This window comes from Ursus maritimus, unplaced genomic scaffold, assembly GCF_017311325.1.
Source record: "Ursus maritimus isolate PB19 unplaced genomic scaffold, ASM1731132v1 scaffold_12, whole genome shotgun sequence".
Taxonomy (NCBI): domain Eukaryota; kingdom Metazoa; phylum Chordata; class Mammalia; order Carnivora; family Ursidae; genus Ursus; species Ursus maritimus.
In genome coordinates this window covers 31042139-31063984 of record NW_024423564.1, presented here as the reverse complement: position 1 = coordinate 31063984, position 21846 = coordinate 31042139, and the positions used below count along the sequence as shown (strand labels likewise).

At 35.1% G+C, this 21846-nt stretch overlaps 1 protein-coding gene across 2 annotated transcripts in view; it reads left to right on the top strand.

Moving 5' to 3' along the window:
* Positions 1-21846, top strand: part of PKN2 (protein kinase N2) — a 133134-nt gene that overhangs the window by 78497 nt on the left and 32791 nt on the right. For both annotated transcript variants that reach the window (XM_040627072.1, XM_040627071.1), the window contains exons 7-8: positions 8131-8316; positions 9439-9548. In XM_040627072.1, the coding sequence (XP_040483006.1) occupies positions 8131-8316; positions 9439-9548 (296 nt within the window). The remainder of the gene's footprint in view (positions 1-8130; positions 8317-9438; positions 9549-21846) is intronic.

Genomic DNA, 21846 nt, shown 5'->3' with positions numbered 1-21846 from the left:
ACATATGCCTTAAAAATCATCATCCTTGTATGGTGACTAACAAAATAAAAATAGTTATTATTAAAAAATCGTCATCCTTGAGTATTGTTTTACCCTAGAGAGCTAAGAGCTTTAAGAGTATTGTCCATTTTTTCAGTTTATTTTTTCAGAAAACAAAACATTGTCCTATGTATTTAATGACCCATTTATTATTATTTCTGTTCTTTACTTCTTGTACTTGAGATTTTCTCTATTATTATTTCCCTTTAGTCTATAAAATTTCCTTTATAGCATTTTAACATTTATTATAATGAAGATGTGCTAAAGTGTCATTCTTTCACCTTTTTCCTGTATTTTTCAGCTTCATGGTTTAAGAATATTATTAGTGAATGTAGAAATCTGAATTTTTTTTTTCTTTTAGCTCTTTAAAAATGTGATTTCTTCTGGCTTCTATTTTTCTATTATAAAAAGTCAGCTATAGTTTTTATCAATATGTCTCTTCATGCAATGGCCCTTGTTACCCAGCTGCTTCAATAACAGAATTATGTTCACTTTCCTTTAGTTTTCCCCCCTTTGTTCCTATGACTAGGTGCTTTTAATTGACCTTTCTTCACATTTGCCAGTTCTTCTGCCTGCTCAAATCTACTACTGAACTTTTCTAATTTTTTTTAAATTTCAGTTTTGTACTTTTCTGCTCTAGAATTTCATTTGATTCCTTTTTTTTATAATTCTGTATTTTCCTTAATATTCTCTATTTGCCTAAACACCATTCTCCTTTCTTCTGTTTGTTTGTTTTGGGTTTTGTTTTTGGTTTTTGTTTTTTGGTTTTTTTTTTTTTTGGTAGGTCTTTGACAGTTGATATAAAGTCTTTGTCTAGTAAATCCTGTGTCTTGGCTTCCTCAGATTCTATTAATTTCTGCCTCTCTTGTCAGTCAGCCATACTCTTTATTTTCTGGCTTGCATCATCATTTTCTATTAAAAACTGGAGATTGTGAATATTACAATGTGTAACTCTGAAAGATACTCCCCTTCTCTAGAATTTCTTGTTGTTTGTGTGGTATGTGGTTGTTTAGGGGCTTTTATAAGCTGTTTTGTAAAGATTGTATTCATTGTCTTGTATGATCACAGAAGTCTCCATTAAATTAGTGGTCAGCTAGTGTTTTGACAGATATGTCTTTTAATGCATGCAGGCAAAAAGAAAAAGAAAAAAAAAAACTCCTTGCTTTTGCAGCTGGGCTGTTTATTTGTGTGCTGGGGCATATCCTCAGTGGTTTTCCAGGCATTTTACAACTGTGCCTTTGCTCACACAGGACTTGTAGATCAGCCAGATGTGAGAGCTTAAGGCTTTCTTGGGTCTTTTCTGAGGATGTTTTCTGTTTCTCCCTTGCCTTCTAGTTTCCCAGGGGAAGCATTGCAAAGCCCCAAAACATCTCATTCCCTATATACTCTTCGAAGACTCTTTGGGATATCTTATTGTTTGTCCCTATTGATATCTCTTGCTCCAGGCTGCAGTGACTGGTTCATTTGCTGTTAAATGCCCTCCGCTTAGCTATTTCTCTGCCCTGAAAGATTTCCTAGTTAGGCAAAAAACAAACAAACAAACAAAAAACACGCCTTTGTGTTAGTCCTTCATGGAGTCCTCAGGTCAAAGCAGGCAACCTTACTTTCTTGAGCATGAGTTTTTCTCTGTAGACTGCCATATTGAAGACCATCACCAAGCCATTTGGTTGGGGGTGGGGGCGGGGGAGGAATGAGGCAAAGGTAAGTTAAAATGCCACAGAGCTCTCCCATTAAATACTCATTGCTTTTTTTTTTTTTTTTTAAGGATTTGTTTGGTTGCAGTAAACCTTTGACTGTTTTACAGATTTCTCATACACTTGATTCTAACAGTTTTTGCTAAGTTTTGGTTGTTTTGTTTGTTTCCCATGTTTCAGTGGAGAAACTGCTTTTAGACTTTGCTATTCCACCATTTTCTCTGACCATCAGCTACAGAGGTTTTTATGGTCCATATGAATGTTACACTGACTTCTCTCACCCCTAGAAATCCTTAAATTACCAATGTGAATGTCAACAAGGGCTTTCCCTTAAAAATAATGTCATAAAATATTTTGAAGATGTGAAACTGTTCTTCAGAATTATGTAGCATACTGTCACATTCTAGTAGCTTTATCATTGATCAGTTTTATATTATGGCAGACTTCTATATTAAAACTTGAAGGACAAATTTATGGTTAAACTATGTTGTTGCCACTATTAGGATCAATCTAAACCTGCAGTTACCAAATTGAGTTTCTAAATCTGAGGCATCCTGGGATGCCAGAGTGAATTCTCAGGGTACAACAGGATATCTTAAGCTTTGGGGGGCGACACGGTGTTAGTTCACTTCCTAGGGTCACCATTGAAACTACTACCTCAAGGTAGCTACAATTTCAGCATGAGGCAGAGCTATATTCCTCTCAGTGACGTCATACATTAACGAAGCTGGGTTTGCCTGCATTGCTGTGATAATAAATACCACGTGAAAAATCAATGCGAAATAGAAAAGAAGGTGGAAGTTTCCAGTCTAGTGCCAGAGTTTGAGAAGCTGTACTGTGGTCAGTAGGTACAAACATCCCATTAGGAAGTAACCATGGTTATTTACAAATGAAATAAGATTACTTTTTCTTCAAGTTATGTGTATTATTTTTGTAAATAGTTATTAATTTGTTGCAATATCCTTTGAAACAGAACTGTTGGTATATCTTTTAGATTAGGAGCACAATGAAAATTGAGACACTAGGGTACCATGAAACAAGAAAGCTTGGGAACTTTTGGTCAAAATCCTCCATTTTATTTAAAATGTTTATCTTTCCAGTCACATCTTCTATAACTCCTACCATGAGTCTTCTATCACAATTAAACTGGCTTGTGCACAGTGCCTTGCCTTACTATCCATCTTCTTATTCTATTTTTTAAAATTGGAACTGCAATATAGACCTGTGAAGAACAAAGACCTTGTCATCTACCTACACATAATCCTAGCCCCTAGCACAGGACACTTCATAGATTCAGGAGATACTCGGTAAAGTTTATTTGATGATAGGAAGAAACTGTACTTACTTACTACTTGTTTTGTCATTGTATGGCTCAGTACTGAACACATTAATATTTGAGAGTTTCTGAATGATTCATTGATAAAATATGGTTGTCAAATATTTGGAAATCAGTGTTTCTAGAAGAGTAATAAAGCCACATTTAGAAAACCAGCTGATATGGCTGGAATTTTTTTTTTTTTTCCTTTTCTATTCTTGTTGGCCCCTCTCCCCAATTCTTTAATTCCATTCTCTTTCTTCCTGTTCGTATTGCCTTACTGAACCTTATTCAAAGTGATGTAAATCGCCAGTGTAAAAGGAAGTATCTTACAATTCTTAAGACATTTTGGTTTTTACAAAAATTCCTTTAAATTCATACTGAAATTTATAATTAATTCCTGCTGAACCTTAAACTAAATATGGAGTAAGAAGGAAGAGAAATAATATTGGCCTTAATAAAGGATTAGACGCAATGAAGAATTATCATGGATAGTAGTAGGAGCCTTTACCCTCCTGAGTTTCTCACTGCATGCTAGTGTTTGTGGTTTGTCTCATTTATACTCTGATTTCTTTTGTGGTTGTATGGTTATAAATTGAAATTAGCAAATTTAGTGCTATTTTGATCTAAGGTATTGAATTTTTTGGTCCACATTTTGAGACATTTGCTAGTTTTTATGAAAAAAGATTTTCTCAGAACTAAAAAATGTTACTTAGTTGTACCAAGATGAAATACTGAATTAGTAAAATGGATATAAAGTAGTTTTTCCAGAATGTTGAAAAAAAATTGTAAAAACATTTACTTGTTTTAATGGAATTCATAGCTACTGCTTATGAATACAAACATTTACTTCTTCAATTGCTTGTTTTAAAAATTTCATATTGTGGGTTGTAGAAGTAAAAAATTAATTTTAAGCTATTTCTAATATGGTTATTTGCAATTGCAACTGTGTCACCTCATAAAAGAAACTTCTAGGTGCTTAACAAAGATCTTAAATCCCTTTGGATTTCTTTTTCCTAAGTGAAAGCAGGTGCTGAGCATTGTCATCTCCTAATATATTGAAATTACTAAAATATTTAATAAGCTACCAGGGTTTGAAGTAGTGACCAGATGTTTTCAGTTTTCCCAGATGACTTTTACAGCTAAGCATTTACAGTGGGAACGAGCTAAGTTTGCCAGTGTAACAACAAAAATGCAAATAAAATAAACACAAGTTGTTTCTTTTGAACCAAAATTAAAATGCTATCTATTATATTTAATCTGTCCTAACACTTTACAATTAGAGAAGATTTCCAAAGCCTAACCAAACATGAAATTGAAGCTTCCCCTCCCATCTTTAGTAACTTTATTGAGACATAATTTACATACCATAAGATTCACCCACTTTAAGTATACAGTTTTAGGATTTTTAGGAAATGTATATAGTTGTGCCACGATCATCAACCTCCAGTTTTATTTGAAGTATATAATTTCAAGGTTTTTTTCATAAATATACAGTTGTGAAACCATCACAATGAACAAGATAATGCATGTATTCATCATTCCTAAAAGTCTCCTTGTGTGCCTCTGTGTAATCCCTCTTTCCTGCTCTTCTCATGTTCTCCCTATCCGCATCTGTCTCCAGGCAATCACTGACCTGTTTGTCACTTGCTATTAGTTTGTATTTTGTAGAATTTTATGTAAATGGAATCATACAGTAGATACTGTTTTCTTTTGGGAGAGGGATTTCTGGCCTTTTTCACTCTGAATAATTACTATGATACTCATCTGTGTTGCATGTATCAATAATTCCTCTCTATTATCAGTAGTATTCAGTTGTGTGGATATTCCATAATTTGTTTATCCATTCACCTGTGATAGATATTTGAGTTGTTTCCATTTTGTGTTTTTTTCAAATGTAGCTATTAATAACATCCTTGTGCAGTTTTTGTGTAAATGTAGATTTCAGTTGGTTAAATAGGAATGATATGGCTGGATCATATGGTAGTGACTGATAATGGATTCTTTACCCATTTTTATATCTGAAAAGTCTTCATTTTTGAAAGATATCTTCAGTGAGTCTAAAATTCTAAGTTCACAGTTTATTTACTTGTTCATTTCCTCATATGTTAACGTTGATGCTTCTCTGTCTTGCTTTCATTGTTTCTAATGAGAAATCCATTGCCATCCTGATCTTTGTAATGTGTCTTTTTTTTTTTTTTCTGGCTGCTTTTAATATTTTCTCTTTATTATTTGTTTTGAGAAATTAGATTATAGTATGCTTTCATGTGATTTACTTTTTTCTTTTTTGTTTGATGTTCATCGAAATTCTTGGATACTTTCTGGGTTTACAGTTTTCATCAAATGTGGAAAATTTTCAGCCATTATTTTTTCAAATATGTTTCTGTTCCCATTCTCTCTGCTCTTTATCAGGGACTTAATTGCAAATATATCAGGCCACTTGAAGTTAAACTCACAGTTTACATATGCACTGGTTTTTTTTTCTCTCAAGTCTTTCTCTTATTTTTGATCATTTCTGTATCATTGCTATAGCTTCAAGTTCACTAGCCTTTTCTTTGCAATGTATAATCTACCACCAATCCCATCTCAGTATTTTTCCTTAAATCTCAAACATGGTAGTTTTTATCTCTAAAATTTTGTTTTGGATCTTTTTTATTCCATGTCTCTATTCAACTTTTTGAACAGATGGAATAGAATTATAATAACTGTATGAATGTGTTTATCTGCTAATCCTAACATTTATGTCAGTTTTGGATTGATTTTTATTTGATTTCTTTTCTTATTATGGGTCTTATTTTTCTGTTTATCTGCTTGCCTGGTAGGATAGGCAAAATTTTAAGAATGACCCTGGGAACCCCTCCCCTGTGAATATGATGAGGTATATCAGTCCAGTGATAATATTACGTTATATGGCACAATGGATTTTACCTGTGTGGTTAAGGTTACTAATCAGTTGGCTTTGCATTAATGTAAAGGGGAATGATATTGGTAGGCCTGATATGATCACATGAGTCCCTTAAAAGCAGAGAATTTTCTCTGGCCAGTGGCAGACAAGGAAGAAAGATCTGAATCATGAAAAAGATTGTATGTGCTATTGCTGGCTTGAAAATAGAGCCAGCCATGTAGTGAGGAATTCAGGTGGCCTTTAGAACTTGAAGACAACCCCTGGCCATCAGCTAACAAGGAAATAGGGACCCCAGTCCTATGTCTGCTAGCAACTGGATTCTGCCAACAATCTGAATAAGCTTGGAAGCAGTTTCTTGAGAGCTTCCAGACAAGAGCCCAGCCTGGCAGACATGATGATTTCAGCCTTGTGAGATTTCTAGCAGAGAGTACAGGCAACCTCTGTAGACTCTGACCTACAGAATTGTGAGGTAATAAATAGGTGTTGTGTTAAGCCACTATATTTGTGGTAATTGGTAATCCAGCAATAGAAAACAAATGTGTCTGGTAGTCTCTGATTAGATGCCAAACATTGAGTTTTAGTTTCTCAAGTGCTGGATATTTTTGTATTCCTGTAAATAGTCTTGAGCTTTGTTCTAGGTCACAGTTAAGTTACCTGTAAATAATTTGATCTGAGTATTGCTTTTAAGATTTCTTATGCAGACCAGAGCATCATTTAGTATAAGGGTAATTATTCTGTACTACTGGGGCAAGACTGAATATTTGATCAGGGGAAACCTCCCCACATCTTAGTTCTCCCTCTGGAGAGCTGTTTTATTCTCTTCTGCCTGTGAATTCTAGCCACCTTGGTCAATTCTGTGTCAGTACTCTCAGTTCTGGTTCCTTAACTCAGGTAGTCCACTTGGCTGCACCTGAGTTCCCCCTCCCTGCACTATGTCCTAGGTATATTCAAAGCAGTAAACTTGAGCAGTCTTAAGGTGCATTTTATTTGTTTCCCATCTCTTGAGTATCAGTGTTCTTTGCCTGACATCCAGTGTCTTTAGCACTTTTTTGACATATTTTGTTTAATTATTTTTTTTAGTTTGAGTTGAGCATAAATCCATGGTTTTTTACTTTGTTAAAAGTCCTTTGGTTACTTTAAATAATTGAAAATTTTAAATAAAGTGAAGCTTTAATTATTTAAGTTTAATGGGACCAGGAAATACTCTTCCTAAAATGTTATTCTCTGTGCAGTATCTAAAATTTTAATACTGTAGCACCATTTTTAAATTCTAATATACTAAGTCTAGCCCAAATGATGACAAAGCCATATCTCTGCATGGCCTCACAGTTCCTCATTTTCATTTGAACACCTTTAGTATTTATTTGCCTAAGGAAGTTGCAATTATTTTATGCTTAGATAATTACAGCCCATAATTATTTGACTCACTAAACTATTAGAATGGAAAGTTAATATTATTTTACATCTTAAATAGAACAGAAACCCGTTTATTTATGCAAAAAACCCTATAAAGTCTTTTTCCATGTTAACTGCATAACTACTAAACACAACTGTTTTTCACATAGTCAGATTTCCTTGTTTCTAATTTCTGTATTTTTATTGTAATAGGCATATTATTTGGCTTTATGTTTCTCCTCCCACATGGTTTAGCAACATAATTCTGTAATTCTTCCATGTAATTATATAAATGATATAAATGAGTATTCAGACATATAAGAAGTTTATGTAACTGGTTTTATGCCCTGCAGACAGTTTTGGGGAGATGCTGTTCTTTCCATAAAATTTCTTATAATTGTGTTAATTAAGAATTTTCAATAGGTTTCTCTAATTAAAACAGGAAAGATGATTAGTTACCTCACAGATCCTCTGGGAGAAGAGATTTTGTTATTTTAGCACACCTTTTTTTTTTCTCCCACTGTTTCTGAATAGGTAACAAAGACATAGTTCTATATTAAGAATTGATGTTCTAGGGCGCCTGGGTGGCTCAGTTGGTTAAGTGTCTGCCTTCGTGTCTGGTCATGATCTTAGAGTCCTAGGATCCCCACATCGGGCTCCCTACTCAGTGGGAAGTCTGCTTCTCCCTCTGCCCCTTCCCGTTTGTGCTCTCTCTCTCAAATAAATAAATAAAATCTTTAAAAAAATTGATGTTCTTATTTGATATTTGTTTATGCTAACAGGTACTTTGGAAGTTCGTCTTATGGGCTGTCAAGATATTCTAGAGAATGTTCCTGGACGGTCAAAAGCAACATCGGTTGCACTACCCGGTTGGAGTCCAAGTGAAACCAGATCATCTTTCATGAGCAGAACAAGTAAAAGTAAAAGTGGAAGTAGTCGAAATCTCCTAAAAACCGACGACTTATCCAGTTCAGTAACCAGATTTTGTAAAAATCATATAACAAAGGGTCTATACAAAGGACTTAGCAATGGGAATAGCAATGGGAAGAGACAGAGTTGAACAAAAAGCTTTACAATTATGATTTCTATAATTTTAAAATATTAAAAGCTGTATTGTTAGGAAAACAAATACAACCAAAATTTATTGAAATTATCTTAGAAAACTGAATGACGTATAGCATTAATTCTTTTGGAAGAATGAAATAGTATCATTATGGCAAACTGAAAGTGTTCAGAGGCTATTAGACTTGTTACATCTTGATTCTTTTAATGATATAGTGACACTTCTAAACTAACATTGAAATTTTGATAACCACTGGACCAAACATGTTTACTAGGGTAGTAGCTCAGTTAGCAAACAAATGGTGGGGGTGGTAAGAGTATTACGCAACAGGTTTATGAAGCACTTTGGAGACATTCTAAATTGTAATTATAAACTGTGATATAAACGTGTAACTGGAAGTGGGGGAGAAAGGCCTGTGATAATTCAACGTACTGTTGAGTACAGAGGTGAATATGTCAGTGCTTTTCTGTATATAGAAAGAGCTTTTAGGAAAAGTGTGAAAATAAAAATTGCCTGAGGTAACAAGCTCTATAAATAGAAGTGTAGAGGCTGAAAAACTGGATGATTGCAATTTATATACAAACATGCACATATACAAAATAGATAGCATTTAATCTTTGTGTTTTTCTCAAACTCAAAGGATAAGTTGGGAGCATCTAGTGGGAATGTATGTACATATAAAAGTAGCCATTTAAGACCCAAAAGCTTCAGGATTAAGAAAGACGTTACATTCAGGGCACCTGGGTGGCTCAGTTGCTTAAGCCTCCCACACTTGGTTTCCCCTCAGGTCATGATCTCAGGGTTGTGAGATCGAGCCCCACATCAGCTCTGTGCTGGGCATGGAACCTGCTTAAGATTCTCTCTCCCTTTCCCCCTCTAGCCCCCCTCCCTATCTAAAAAAGAAAAGGAAAAAAGAAACCCCTTATGACCCCCTTAGGATCATAAGACTTTTGTTGCTATTAAACGGTCGTACTTCTGTTTTAAAGGTTTTAAAATATTTAAGTAAGTTTATAAATTTTAATTACAGATGATGTCTGTGCAGTTTTGAAGCTAGATAATACTGTGGTTGGTCAAACGAGCTGGAAACCCATTTCCAATCAGTCATGGGACCAGAAGTTTACACTGGAACTGGACAGGGTAAGATGAAAACATTTACTTGAATTTTCATTATATTTATCATTCATTTTGAATGTAAATTTTCTGTCTTAGAAGACTTTGAGAAGTTTTATTTTTAACACAATAAATGAAGAAACTAGGAATTTTTGATATTCCTCATCTGGTGAGTTATAAAGGTCTACCTTAAGACAGAGGTGAACATCGGAGTGCTATAGTAGCTTTGCTTGTGCAGTGATTTGAAAATGTCTAGTTTGTGTTAACCTAAAAGACAACCAAGTGAGAGCTAATATTGAAATAAATTTTTTGAGTAATGCACTCTCTAACAACTAAGGTGATTCTTCTGACTCACCATTTGTAGGTTATAGTATCAAAGCTAGATTTGGAATGCACTAATGTGCATGCTTACTCAGCCTTCCATGTGTCTCAGTGGCTTTCATAAATTGATGCGAATGGCTAGAATGCAATATGTAGCTTTAGAATCCAGCAGAAGTAAACTTGGTCCACAGTAGATTCAAGTCCATGGCGCTAACTTTATTATTTAGATTCTACTCCATGTACTGGGGTGTGGGAAGAAAATATGAGAACTTAACCCCAATTTTGCCTAAAAAATAAGAAAGCTATCAAGCTTTTTATCATTTTGTATTTAGGTTGATGATACATTTGTCATTTTTAAATTACATATATTAGTGAAAGCAGATTTACAGTGTTTGATGATGTGAGGTGGTGACTACTGCTCTAGTAACCTCTACTTTAAAAATATTTTTCCAATTTATTTTTTTCTTTCCTCATAGCATCCTAATCAGGCCCTCATCACTGCTTTTCTTGGTTCAAAAAATGTATATACTTGAGCAAAATGCTTCACCTTTATGTATACCAGTTTTCTTAGCTTTAATACCACCAACTTCAGTGAGATATGTAAAAAAAAAAATCTTAGACAAGTGGTAATAACTTAATGTTGGCTTTTTTTTTTTTTTTTACTAAAGTGATTTACTAACTAATCTCCATGTGTCTTAATACCAAACTGATTTTCAAAGAACATGACCTTCATCTTGGCATTCATTCTCTCATTTAGGATCATTCATTTATTCATTAAAAATGACTATGAAATTATTCGTTCATTTAATCAACAAATATTCATTGGTATCTACTATATTCCCAGCACTTCCAGGTAGTAGATTAGCAATGAACAATATAAATAAGGTCTTTCGAGGTTCCTCAAGGAACTTATACTTCAGTGGTCTTCAGTACATACCTGATTAGTTGCAAAATTTTTTACCATTATATCTGAAATTGTAAGAATCTGCCACCTCGTTTCCCAAGTACACCTTTATTTTGATAATTTCAGTTTAAATGATGTTAGGTTTTAGAATGCTGGGCTAAGGTGTTTATACTTGTTGATATGGGAGATGGGATGGAAGAGATATAATGGAAAAGTTGATCTTGGAATTTGTATGTAGAACGAATTTGATGGAAGAGGATCTAAAGGTATGCATATTGGCAGGCAGCTACTACAGTGCTACAACTGTAAGATTAGGAGAGCTGAAGTGAAATTTGGCAGAGGAATAGAAAAAGATATATATAGGAAATGAAGGAAAAAATAGTATTAATAACTAGTTAGATTTGAGTACAAGGGAAGGAATTTGTCCCTAAGCTGCAACGAAAATAATGCCACAGTGATTAGAAAAAAACTATATTGGAAGGGAATGGGTTCTATACCTAGTTACTTAGCAACTAAATAAAGATGTGGAACTAAAAGTCAGGGCTGAATAAGCAGATTAGGAGATCATCTGACTAGAGGTCACAGCGAATGCCATCCAAGTGGGTAAGATCAATGCATTCATTTCACAAATATCTGTTGAACATCTTACATATGTAACAGGCTTTTTACTAGGTTCTAGATTTACAAAGATAACATATGCTCATTGCTGTAACAACCTCTTAGGCTTAATAATCACTGATTTTCTATTCTGTGCCAAGCACCATTCTAGATGCTAATAATGATTGAACAAAACTCCAAAGTCCATATACCAGGGCTTTATATCGTAATGAGGGAAAATAAATAGTAAACAAGTTAAAAAAAAAAAAAAACTACAAGTACAGCGAAGGAAGTAAATAGGGTGGTGTAGTAAGGGGGTGGGGGCTACTTTAGATAGAGTAATTGGGGAGTCACTTGAGGAGGCTACATTTGACCTGAGACCTGATGGGTGAAAAGTTGCCAGACTTGTAAAGACCCAGGGAGAGTATTCCCAGCAAGAGGAGACAAAATATACAACCCCTCAGGTAGGAGAGAACCTGATATGTTTTAAGAATAAAAATTGTAAGACAGAAGATCAGTGTAAAAGTGAAGGAGATGTAGGTACATGCCGAATCACTAGGATTTTTATAAAAATTGGGAGACAGTTGAAGGGCTCTTAATAGGGGAGTTGACATCATTTGATTTATCTATGGTAAATGATCTGATAGAAGTAAGTACTATGTACTATAGAAGCTGATAAAAGACTTACTAACACTAGTGGGAAAGAGTTTGTAAAGAAAGAAAACAAAGATATAACAACCAAATCTTAAGCAGTATCCCAAGGGTAGGAGGAGAAAGGTTTGCCAAAGAGAAGTCAAAAACTTTGAGTTGAATCAGATCATACCTTAGATAAACATTATAAAAGCTTATCCAGTGAATAATTGCAGGAATGATGAGATGATGAAAATCATGTTACATATCAAACAATTGAAGAAAATGGGATTTTTGAAAAGTCTATTAAAGAAGAAATTTAACAAAGATTTGATAACTGTCTTGAAAGTTAAACGGAGGAACATGTGGGGGGGAAGTTAGGGTAGGGATAGCAATGAGATTTTAATTTGTGTGTGTTTATTGTTATTAATTGGTAGTGACTTCCTGGAGCTCATTGTTAAGGTTTACTGGATGGATCTTGGTTTTCAGAGATTATACTGATCAAGTAGCAGTGTTTACCAAATTCTTGGAGAAGTGGCAAGTGGTAAGCTGTTGTACATGTTCCATCCTTGGATTGACTGTATACTTTGTGGCTGTGGAGGACAAAGCAAAAGTCAATGGATGGCAGATTTTTTTTTTTATTTCAGTACAAAGGAAAATATGTTAAAAAATGAAATGAGCACTATAGAAAATAGTAAGTTCTCTCTCAATAAAGTTGAATGAGCAACTTCTAAAAGAGATTTTAAAGGAATTCTTGTATCAGAAAAAAGTTACACTTCTAAGATTTTTTTTCAACTCTGATATTTTCTCTTTCAGGGTAGAAGAACCAGCATTGTTATGTGCTATAAATTAGCTGTTTAAATAGATCAGTATAATTCAGTCAAGCCCACTAGAGAGGGAAATAATAGTTGGGGTTGTTAGTATAGATAGATATCATTTTCATGTCTTGTTTTATTTGTGGCTTCTTTCTAAACTGAATACATATAAATATTTATGACCATAAAATGATTCTTTTAGTTTCCATTCATTTTTAATGTATTAGGTTTGCTATACCATTGGTTTTGAAGCCAGGCAAAATGAGTTCATTGTCTATGTGCTACTTACTTACTAGCTTAGATAGTAGACAAGTTGCATAATCTTACTACTGGGCATTTGTTTCACCGTCTCTATAATGGGGATAAAATATACACTTAACTCTTGAACAACACAGGTTTGAATTGTGCACGTCCACTTAATATATGGATATTGTACAGTAAAGTACCAGAGATGTATTTTCTCTTACGATTTTCTTAATATTTTTTTCTCTAGCTTACTTTATTATAAGAATATGGTATATAATACATATAACATACAAAATACATATAAGTTGACTATTTATGTTATCAGTAAGGTTTCCAGTCAACTGTAGACTATTAGTAAAGTATTGGGGAGTCAGAAGTTATACTCAGATTTTTGACTGCACAAGGGTTGGTGCCTTTAACCCTCGTGTTGTTCAAGGGTCAACTGTAATCTTTACAGGACTCTTAGAAAAACTGAGGTAGTGTATATAAAATCTCTTTCACTGCCTGGCACATTTTAGCCACTCGATGGCATTAGTTCTTTCTTTAGCCCTAGGCTTTGATGTGTGATTGGCTATGAATTTAAGTGTAATAGAAGAGTATGGTAGGTTATGGGGAATTAATTGGTTGAATGTCACTTTCTTTCACTTCAGAGCCTATTTAAAGTAATTCTAGGATTTTTGATGAGTGATATGATCAAAATGAAACTCAAAGAGGGGCACCTGAGTGGTTCACTTGGTTAAGCATCCAACTCCTGATTTCAGCTCAGGTCATGATCTCAGGGTTGTGAGATCGAGCCCCGCATCTCATCAGTCTGCGCTCAGTGGGGCGTCTGCTCGAGATTCCCTTCTCCCTGCCCCTCCCGCTTGCTCATGGGTGCACATGGGCTGTCTTTCTCTCTCTCCAAAATAAATAAGCAGATCTTAAAAAAAAACAAAAAGAAACTCAGAGAATTATTGTTAGAGGGAAAACAGCTAAAAGGTTTCTCTTGTAGCCAGGTTATTGTGTTATAGAGTTTTATATTTAAAATAGAACACAAGAGTAACACATACATACATATAAAATAAAATAAAAAAGAACTCAAAAGTAAGTGACTATCATTTTATAGTTAAGGAAGCTAAGCACCAGAGTAGTTACATATTAATAAATGTTAGAGCTGGTACTGGACCTCAGTGTCCTTCAAAATGGATGCTCTTTCCTCTATGGTAATTTGAATGAGACAGATAACAGTCACACAGAAGAGGAAATAACAGAAGATAATGAAACCTGAAAGAGAGAAAATAATTTAAAATTACCCAGACTACAAGCTTAAAAAACTATAAAGACTGATAACTGTTGATTGGTTGTTCGTTACTTGCAGTGGTGATTTCACCTAAGATGGTTTTTGTTTCCATGACTTCAGATAGTCCTTCCACTTTGGAGTAGTCCTCCTTTTCAACGTTTGAAAACAGTGCATGACCAAGTAAAGCTATTCATCCCTGAAGCCAACTGGACCTTCTAGGTTCCTGGTAGGCATGTTGCTTGTCCCTAATTTGATTAGAAACTTCTTTTGGGCAGAGACCACATTCCTTATCATGAAAACTACTTGTGTTTACACAGCACATTTGACTTTTTCATGTGCCTTTTACCCTTTTACTTTATCCCTTATATTTATAGAATATTTATTTATGGAAAATGTTTATTGAAGTATTTATAGAAAATGTTATTTTAAACTATCTGACGTGTTCATGCCTAGCATTTTGCCTCAAATGTCAAGTTACTTTTCTACAGGATTCTGGAACTTAGTTATTTATACTATTTCTATCTTCTTCAAGATACAAAGATTCATAGGTCTTTTTGGAGTTAGGAGATACTCTGGAAATAATCTAGACCTAGAATAATCTAAGAAAGCCCAGATTATGTTCCTGGTAGGTCAGGGCTCTGTAGAATTGTCTTAAGAGGCAACACAGACTTTTTGGGTTTTTTTGGTACTCTGGGTAAGATATCATTTGGAATTTGCCCCTTAAGAAAAACAAGTTTTGAAAATTGCTGATGTAATTCAGTCCCCCATTTTACAAATTAATAAGAAAATTATGGCCTAAGAATTATAAATAACAAGCCTAAGTTATAATCCAGAGTTGGTTTTTTTTTTTCTATTTTTACTGAAGTGTAGTTGACACAGTATTTTTCAGGTGTACAATATGGTACTCAATGAATTTGTACGTTATTTCTCTGCTCTCCACAAGTGTAGCTACTTTGTCACCATACAAAGCTATTATAATACCATTGATTATATTCCTTATGGTTTTATCCTTTTTTCCTGTGACTTATTCCATAACTGTAAGCCTGTATCTGCCACACCCCATCACCCATTTTGCCCATCCCCTCAGTCCACCCCTATCCCTCTGGCAACCATCCGTTTGTTCTCTGTATTTATGGGTGTGCTTCTGCTTTTCATAATAATAAAAGGTTCTTTTATTTTTTATTTTTTTAATTAAGTAATATCTATGCCCAACGTGGGGCTCAAACTCACAAGCCCAAAATCAAGAGTCACTCCACCGACTGAACTAGCCAGGCACCCCCATAATGCAGGATTCTTAATGAAATCTCCTGTCAGTGCTGTGTTCTTTCTATTCTTATCAGGTTACCCTTTTTATATTTTCTTATAAAATTTGGTCCTTTTTACTGTTTATTGTAAACACAATAGTAGCTATGTAATATCTCATTTTCCCTGAATTCCCTTAGTCCTTCTAGGGGAACAAGCCATAGAATAGGAATACAAAGACATTTTAATTTCTTCTATGTATGAGCTGTCTGACATGACCATATTGTTCAATCTGAGATGCTGTTTTTTAACTTAAAATGGAACTGCAGGTGCCCTGAATGGCTCAGTCAGTACTGCATGCATGTCTTCATCTCAGGGTCATGAGTTCAATCTCCATGTTGGTGTAGAGCCTGTAAAAAAATAGAAAAAGAAACAGAAACTACGAAAATATTTACCCTTCTTACCTTTCTGCTGCTTCCAAATTCTATCGAACGACACATCATATTCTCCTCTGAGGCTGAGTCCTCTGAGACAGTGAACTATGTATATAATCATCTACTATTTTTTCCCCATCCCTATCATTTCTTGATCACCAGACAGTTTCCAGTATTCCTTAAGGACTTTGGTTCTTCACTTCAGCATCATTATGGAGGATTAAAGGAAAAAAAGAATAAAACTATGTATGTAAACAACCTACTTAACATAGTATTATTTCAAAGTTCTTCGAGCACCTCAGCCACAGTATACCTTTACTTCTTGTCATTCTAGCAATGAATTGTTCTGAAATCTTAAATTTGATATGCCAGACTTTCACCATACCTTTTACTTCTCTAAATGAGATAGTTACAAGCACCAAGATTAGTGGTTATGCAGATAATGATTATGCAGTAAGTGACAGCTCATGTAATTAATTGTTACTCATCTGGCTGTCTTCCTTATTACCACAGAACTAGATATTTGATCAACTATTTCCATTTCCTTGATTCTTCAGAAGGGGACTGAAGAAGGGGCTATCAGCCCCTTACAAATTAAATTTTCTTTTCTGTGTACCCTAAAACTAGTTATCCCAAGCCATGTCCTTACTGATACCTCCACATAAAGCATTCTTCAATTTTGTCTTTATATCAACACCTGTTATGGAAACGCCCAACAGCAAATCAGTCCTACCATCTGTCTTTTCTGCTCTAATCTACTGAATGCTGCTGAAATATTAATCATACCTATTACTATAAATCTTAGTTTCTAACCTCAGCTGGGCTTGTAAAAGTTGTCCTGCATTTCAGATCTTAATCCCATTACTAGAAGCTTTTCTTCCACTATCTCTTCAAGTCTTCTATCCCACCTCAGATCCATTTGCTTCTGTTTTAGAGATAAGATTAAGATCATTAGGATGCAGCTTCCTCAAATTCCTCCATCACCTGCAAGTATTTCTGTATCTTCCTCGTTGGTTTTAGAAAAAGAGGTCTCTCTCTATCCTGTGAGAGCCTATAAGAATTGGTTTGTCCTCCATTTTCCATTCTATCTTATCTCCTAAACTCTGTTCCATTACCCAAGCTGTCCTCTGTATTTTTTTCTTACCTCCTCCTTTCTTCTCACCTCTGTTTCTTACTGCATATGTTCACATTCCTCCCATTAAAAGAATTTTTTTTTTTGTTTTGCTTCTTCATAGCTCTACTGATAGGCCTCTCTTTCATAGTCAGGATTCTAGAAGTAGTAATTTGTGCTCACAATCTGTTCTTCCTCTCCCTATCATTCATTACACATTACACTGAAACTTCTGATGTAATAGGTCCTGAACAACACACGTTACATATAGTGTCACTGTTTTGGGGATTACTGAGATTCCAAAAGTTAAATAACTGTTCTTGACCACACATCTAGAAAGCAGTGATTCTGGGAATCAACGCAAGCATTCGACACTAAAGCCAAGTCTTACCTGAAACCAGTATGTTCTTTTTAATAGTGTGCTAACTTGTCTGTTTGTTTCCGATATAGATTTTCTTAATCACTTATCACAATAATAATGGTAAAAGCTGACATTTACTGACTACTGACTATGTGCTGAGCTTGTCTTAACTCTTAATTTTCATACAACCCTAGGTGGTTGATACCATTATTAAACATACTTTACAGATGAGCAAACTGAGGCTCAAAAAGGGTAAGTAAGTAACTTGCCCAAGGTCACAAAACTAGTAAGTGGTATCAAGTAAGATTTCAACCTGTTTGTTGTTCTACAGAAATTAATTGAGTATGCAGTACCAGGCAATCTTGATTCTAGAGGCCTTGTTTTTAATTATTATATTGCCTGATCTGATCTGACCTCTGCTCCTCTATATTTTAAATCCTTTAGTGGCAGCATATAATTTACAAGTTAAAGACCAAATACTTTTGCAAGTCATACAAAGCCCTTCATGACCTGTCTCTGCCCATCTTCACATCTTTATTTCCAAAAGTAGTCCTACTTATATTCTAGGCTTTCACTAGATGAAACTATTTCCTATCCCTACAATATACTTTATGCGTGCTTAACTTTGTACATTCTTTCCCCTGTGACTACTGTGTTCTCTCCTTTAATCTTGTAATTTATACCTGAAAACCCAGCTTGAGCAATTTTACCTTTTCTGATCTTCCTCCTACCTTTCCCTTAGGAAAAATTAGTCATTTCTCCCTTTTGTGTCATTGCGCCAATTGTATATGCCTCTCTATTGCCAGTATTTACATTTCCATCTCCCCAACAAAACTATGAACTATTTGAGAACAGGACCATACATTGCTTGTCTTTGTATCTCTGTCATAGTACTTAGGATAGATATTCATCAAGTATTAACAGAGTGAATGAAAATAACTTATGTAAAATATCTTTAAAACTAAAAAAACAGGTTTTTTCAATTTCCTCTTTTTCCCCCCTACCTCAGCATACCCAGGTGACACACTCTGGTTGGTACAGTGATTCCCAAATAGATTCCCAGAATGACACAAATTAGAATCGGGGTGGGGGGGGGTGTCCTATACATTTTGAAAATATCTTCTTTCTTACCTACTCCTATCCTCCCCCACACAACTGAGTCTGACTTATTCCCTTATGTCTTACCTGTTATTGTCCTATAGCACAGTATCAGCATTTTAGCTTTTTTCTACCTCTGTGATCTTTAAAGTAACATGCAAAGGCCTACATTTAGCACTGTGAGAAATACAAAACAGTAAGAAATGCTCTTTCCATAAGGTACCCTATGGTCTGGTAGGTTTAAAGAAAACAGTTTGAAACACAATAAAGAATTATTAAATTGTGTTTCAGAAGCTTAGGGAAGAATTCTGCCAAACATGAGCATGCATCAAAAATTTTAAAATATGTAAGGATACAACCACCATCAGTAAGCAGCAATAGATAATGGGATTATTCTTTGTAGAATATAATATAAATGTTTAAATTACTTAAATAATAGAGGAATTTGAAAACATGAGCAAAGAGTAAGTGACAAAAAGACTAGGCAAAGTTTTTAAAAAACAAAATGAAATAGTAGGCATCTGAGATGTGCTTCAAAAATAATTGGGGGAATGGTGGCAGTGAAACATGATTGCCATTGGTAAATTGTTGAAGCTGGGTGGGAAGCAGAATGAAATAAAATTTAACAAATATCAGAAATAACATTTGCAATTGAAAGCTAAGTGGATGGGTTAAATAACAGAGGATTTAGTGGTATGGAAGATCAAGCTAAAGAAGTTGCCCTAGTGCAACACAAAGAAACAAAGAGATGAAAAACATAAAAGAGAGGCTAAGAGACATAAAGAATAGGATGAAAATGACTAACACACTAAATGGAGTTCCAGAATGCGGTAACTTGTGGAGAAAATGGGGCAGTGATCATGTCTGAAGCAATAATGACCTAGGATTTTCCAGAAATGATGACAAACGTGAATCCTCAGATTTGAGAACACAAGTCCTTAGAAAGATAAACAAAAAGTTAGACACATCTAAAAACTCAAGGGAAAGACATATGGACTGGATTTAATCATGAATGTCCTTTTGAGGGAGATGGATGCTTAATTTGGTCTTGAAAGGTGAATTTGGACTGGTACAGAGGGAAGAGCAGTTTGAAATCTCATATGACAACATAGGTTTTGGCTGGGGAATAAGATACAGGACTAGACATAGAAACTATTTAAAGACACAGAGGCAGGAAAGTTTATAATAGGTTTGGAATAATAGGGAGTCTTTGGAACTTTTTATACAATATGAATTGATATAGATAGGAAGCAGTTTATATATAAAACTGTTAAAGCACTAGTTTGTATTGTAATTGTTTACTTCTCTCTTATGAAGAGAGCAGAGTCACCCACATCTGTAGGAGGGAGATTTTTCAAGCAAATATCACAACCTCATATTCTCCATTGTCTGTCTTCAACTCTCCTCTCTCTATTTCCTATCCTCTCCAAAGATCTAAGGTTTCCCTCTTTTTGTCACATTCAGTCCAGCTGGAAAAATCACCCTTATTGGACTCCTGAACTCAAGGGATATTACTGTTTCCTGATGTAGTTGTTTTCTGTTTGCCCCTAGTGGACTTCAGTGACCCGCTTCCCTGTCGTATGCTTTGCCCCTGGAGCAGTGATAGCTGTGGACTTGAACCACTAAGCTCTGACTTACAATGGGAGACATTATTAGGAAGTATGAGGGCAGGAGGAGAGGGAAGTCAAGGTGTTTGTTTCCTTCTCTCCTTGCCTGTTTTCACAGCATTGGTTCAACTATGGCTACAGCTCCCGTTGGACAGTCCCTTTTCCAAAGTTTAGTTCTCATTGGATTCTGGTAACTATGCCTTTTGCCCATTGAGGCTGGGGGTGGTAATGGTTTTCTACTGTTGCTAGATGTCAGTTGCTTCCCATCCTTGTTGATTCCTTAACTTTAATCACACATCCATAAATAGCCAATTTTTAAAATTCAAACTCTTTGGGGAGCCTGGGTGGTTCAGTCGGTTAAGTGTTGTCTGCCTTCGGCTCAGGTCATGATCCCAGGGTCCTGGGGATCAAGCCCCATGTCAGGCTTCCTGCTCAGTGGGGGGTCTGCTTCTCCTTCTCCCTCCCCCCCCCCACTCATGCTCTCTCTCTGTCTCTCTGTCAAATAAATAAATAAAAACTTTTAAAAAATAAATAAAATCCAAACTCTTTGAGTGTGCAGTTTCTTTGCTTCTGGGACCCTAACTGGTGTTTCCCAAGCCTGTGTTGTCTTTAGAAGCCCATGGAAAGCCAATTAATAAAAGACCAATTAATGTGATATCTGCCATGTTGTACGTTTACAAAGTCTTACCTTTCCTTGGCTCTTGAATTTTCCATGCTTTGCTTTTTGCCCCCCCCCCCCTTTTTTTTCAGCAGTGGAGCCTAGCTTTCATTTTCTTCTGTTAGAGGTTCCCTGACTCTTGATTCACAGCATCCTCGGTGTTCTAGTTTTGTTTTTGGTTTTTTTTTTTTTTTAAACAGTGTGTGTCCAGGCCAAAAGAAATATCCAGTAATTTCATTTATTAAGAAATACTTACTAACTAAAAAGCTTCTGTGCAGCGAAGGAAACATGAACAAAATGAAAAAGCATCCCACAGAGTGGGAGAAAGTATTTGCAAATCATAGATCTCATAAGGAGTCAACATTCAAAATATATAAAAAGGTCCTATAACTCAATAGCAAAAAAAAAAATCTGATTAAAAAATGGACAGAAACTGAATAGACATTTTTCTAAAGAAGACATTCACATAGTCAACAGGTACATGAAAAGGTGCTCAGCATCACTAATCATCAAGGAAATGGCAAGACAAAACCACAAGGAGATATAACCTCACACCTGTTAGAATGGTGTCATCAAGAAGAGAAGAGATAACAAGTGTAGACAAGGATGTGGAGAAAAAGAAACCTTTGTGCACTATTGATGGGAATGTAAATTGGTGCAGCCACTATGAAAAATAGTATAAAGGTTTCTCAAAAAATTAAAAATAGACCTACCATATGATTCATCAGTCCCACTCCTGGGTATATATTAAAAAAAAATGAAAACATCGAAGAGCTATCTGTACTTCCATGTTCATTGCAGCATTACTCACAATGGCCAAGCTATGGAAACAACCTCTCTGTCAAAGGATGAATGGATAAAGAAGATGAGATGTGAAATATATATGGAACATTAGTCAACCATGAGAAAGAGGAAATCCTGCTATTTGCAACAACATGGATGACGTTGAGGACATTATGCTAAGTGAAATAAGCCAGACAAAGACAAATGCTGCATATATCATTTATATGTGGAATCTTAAA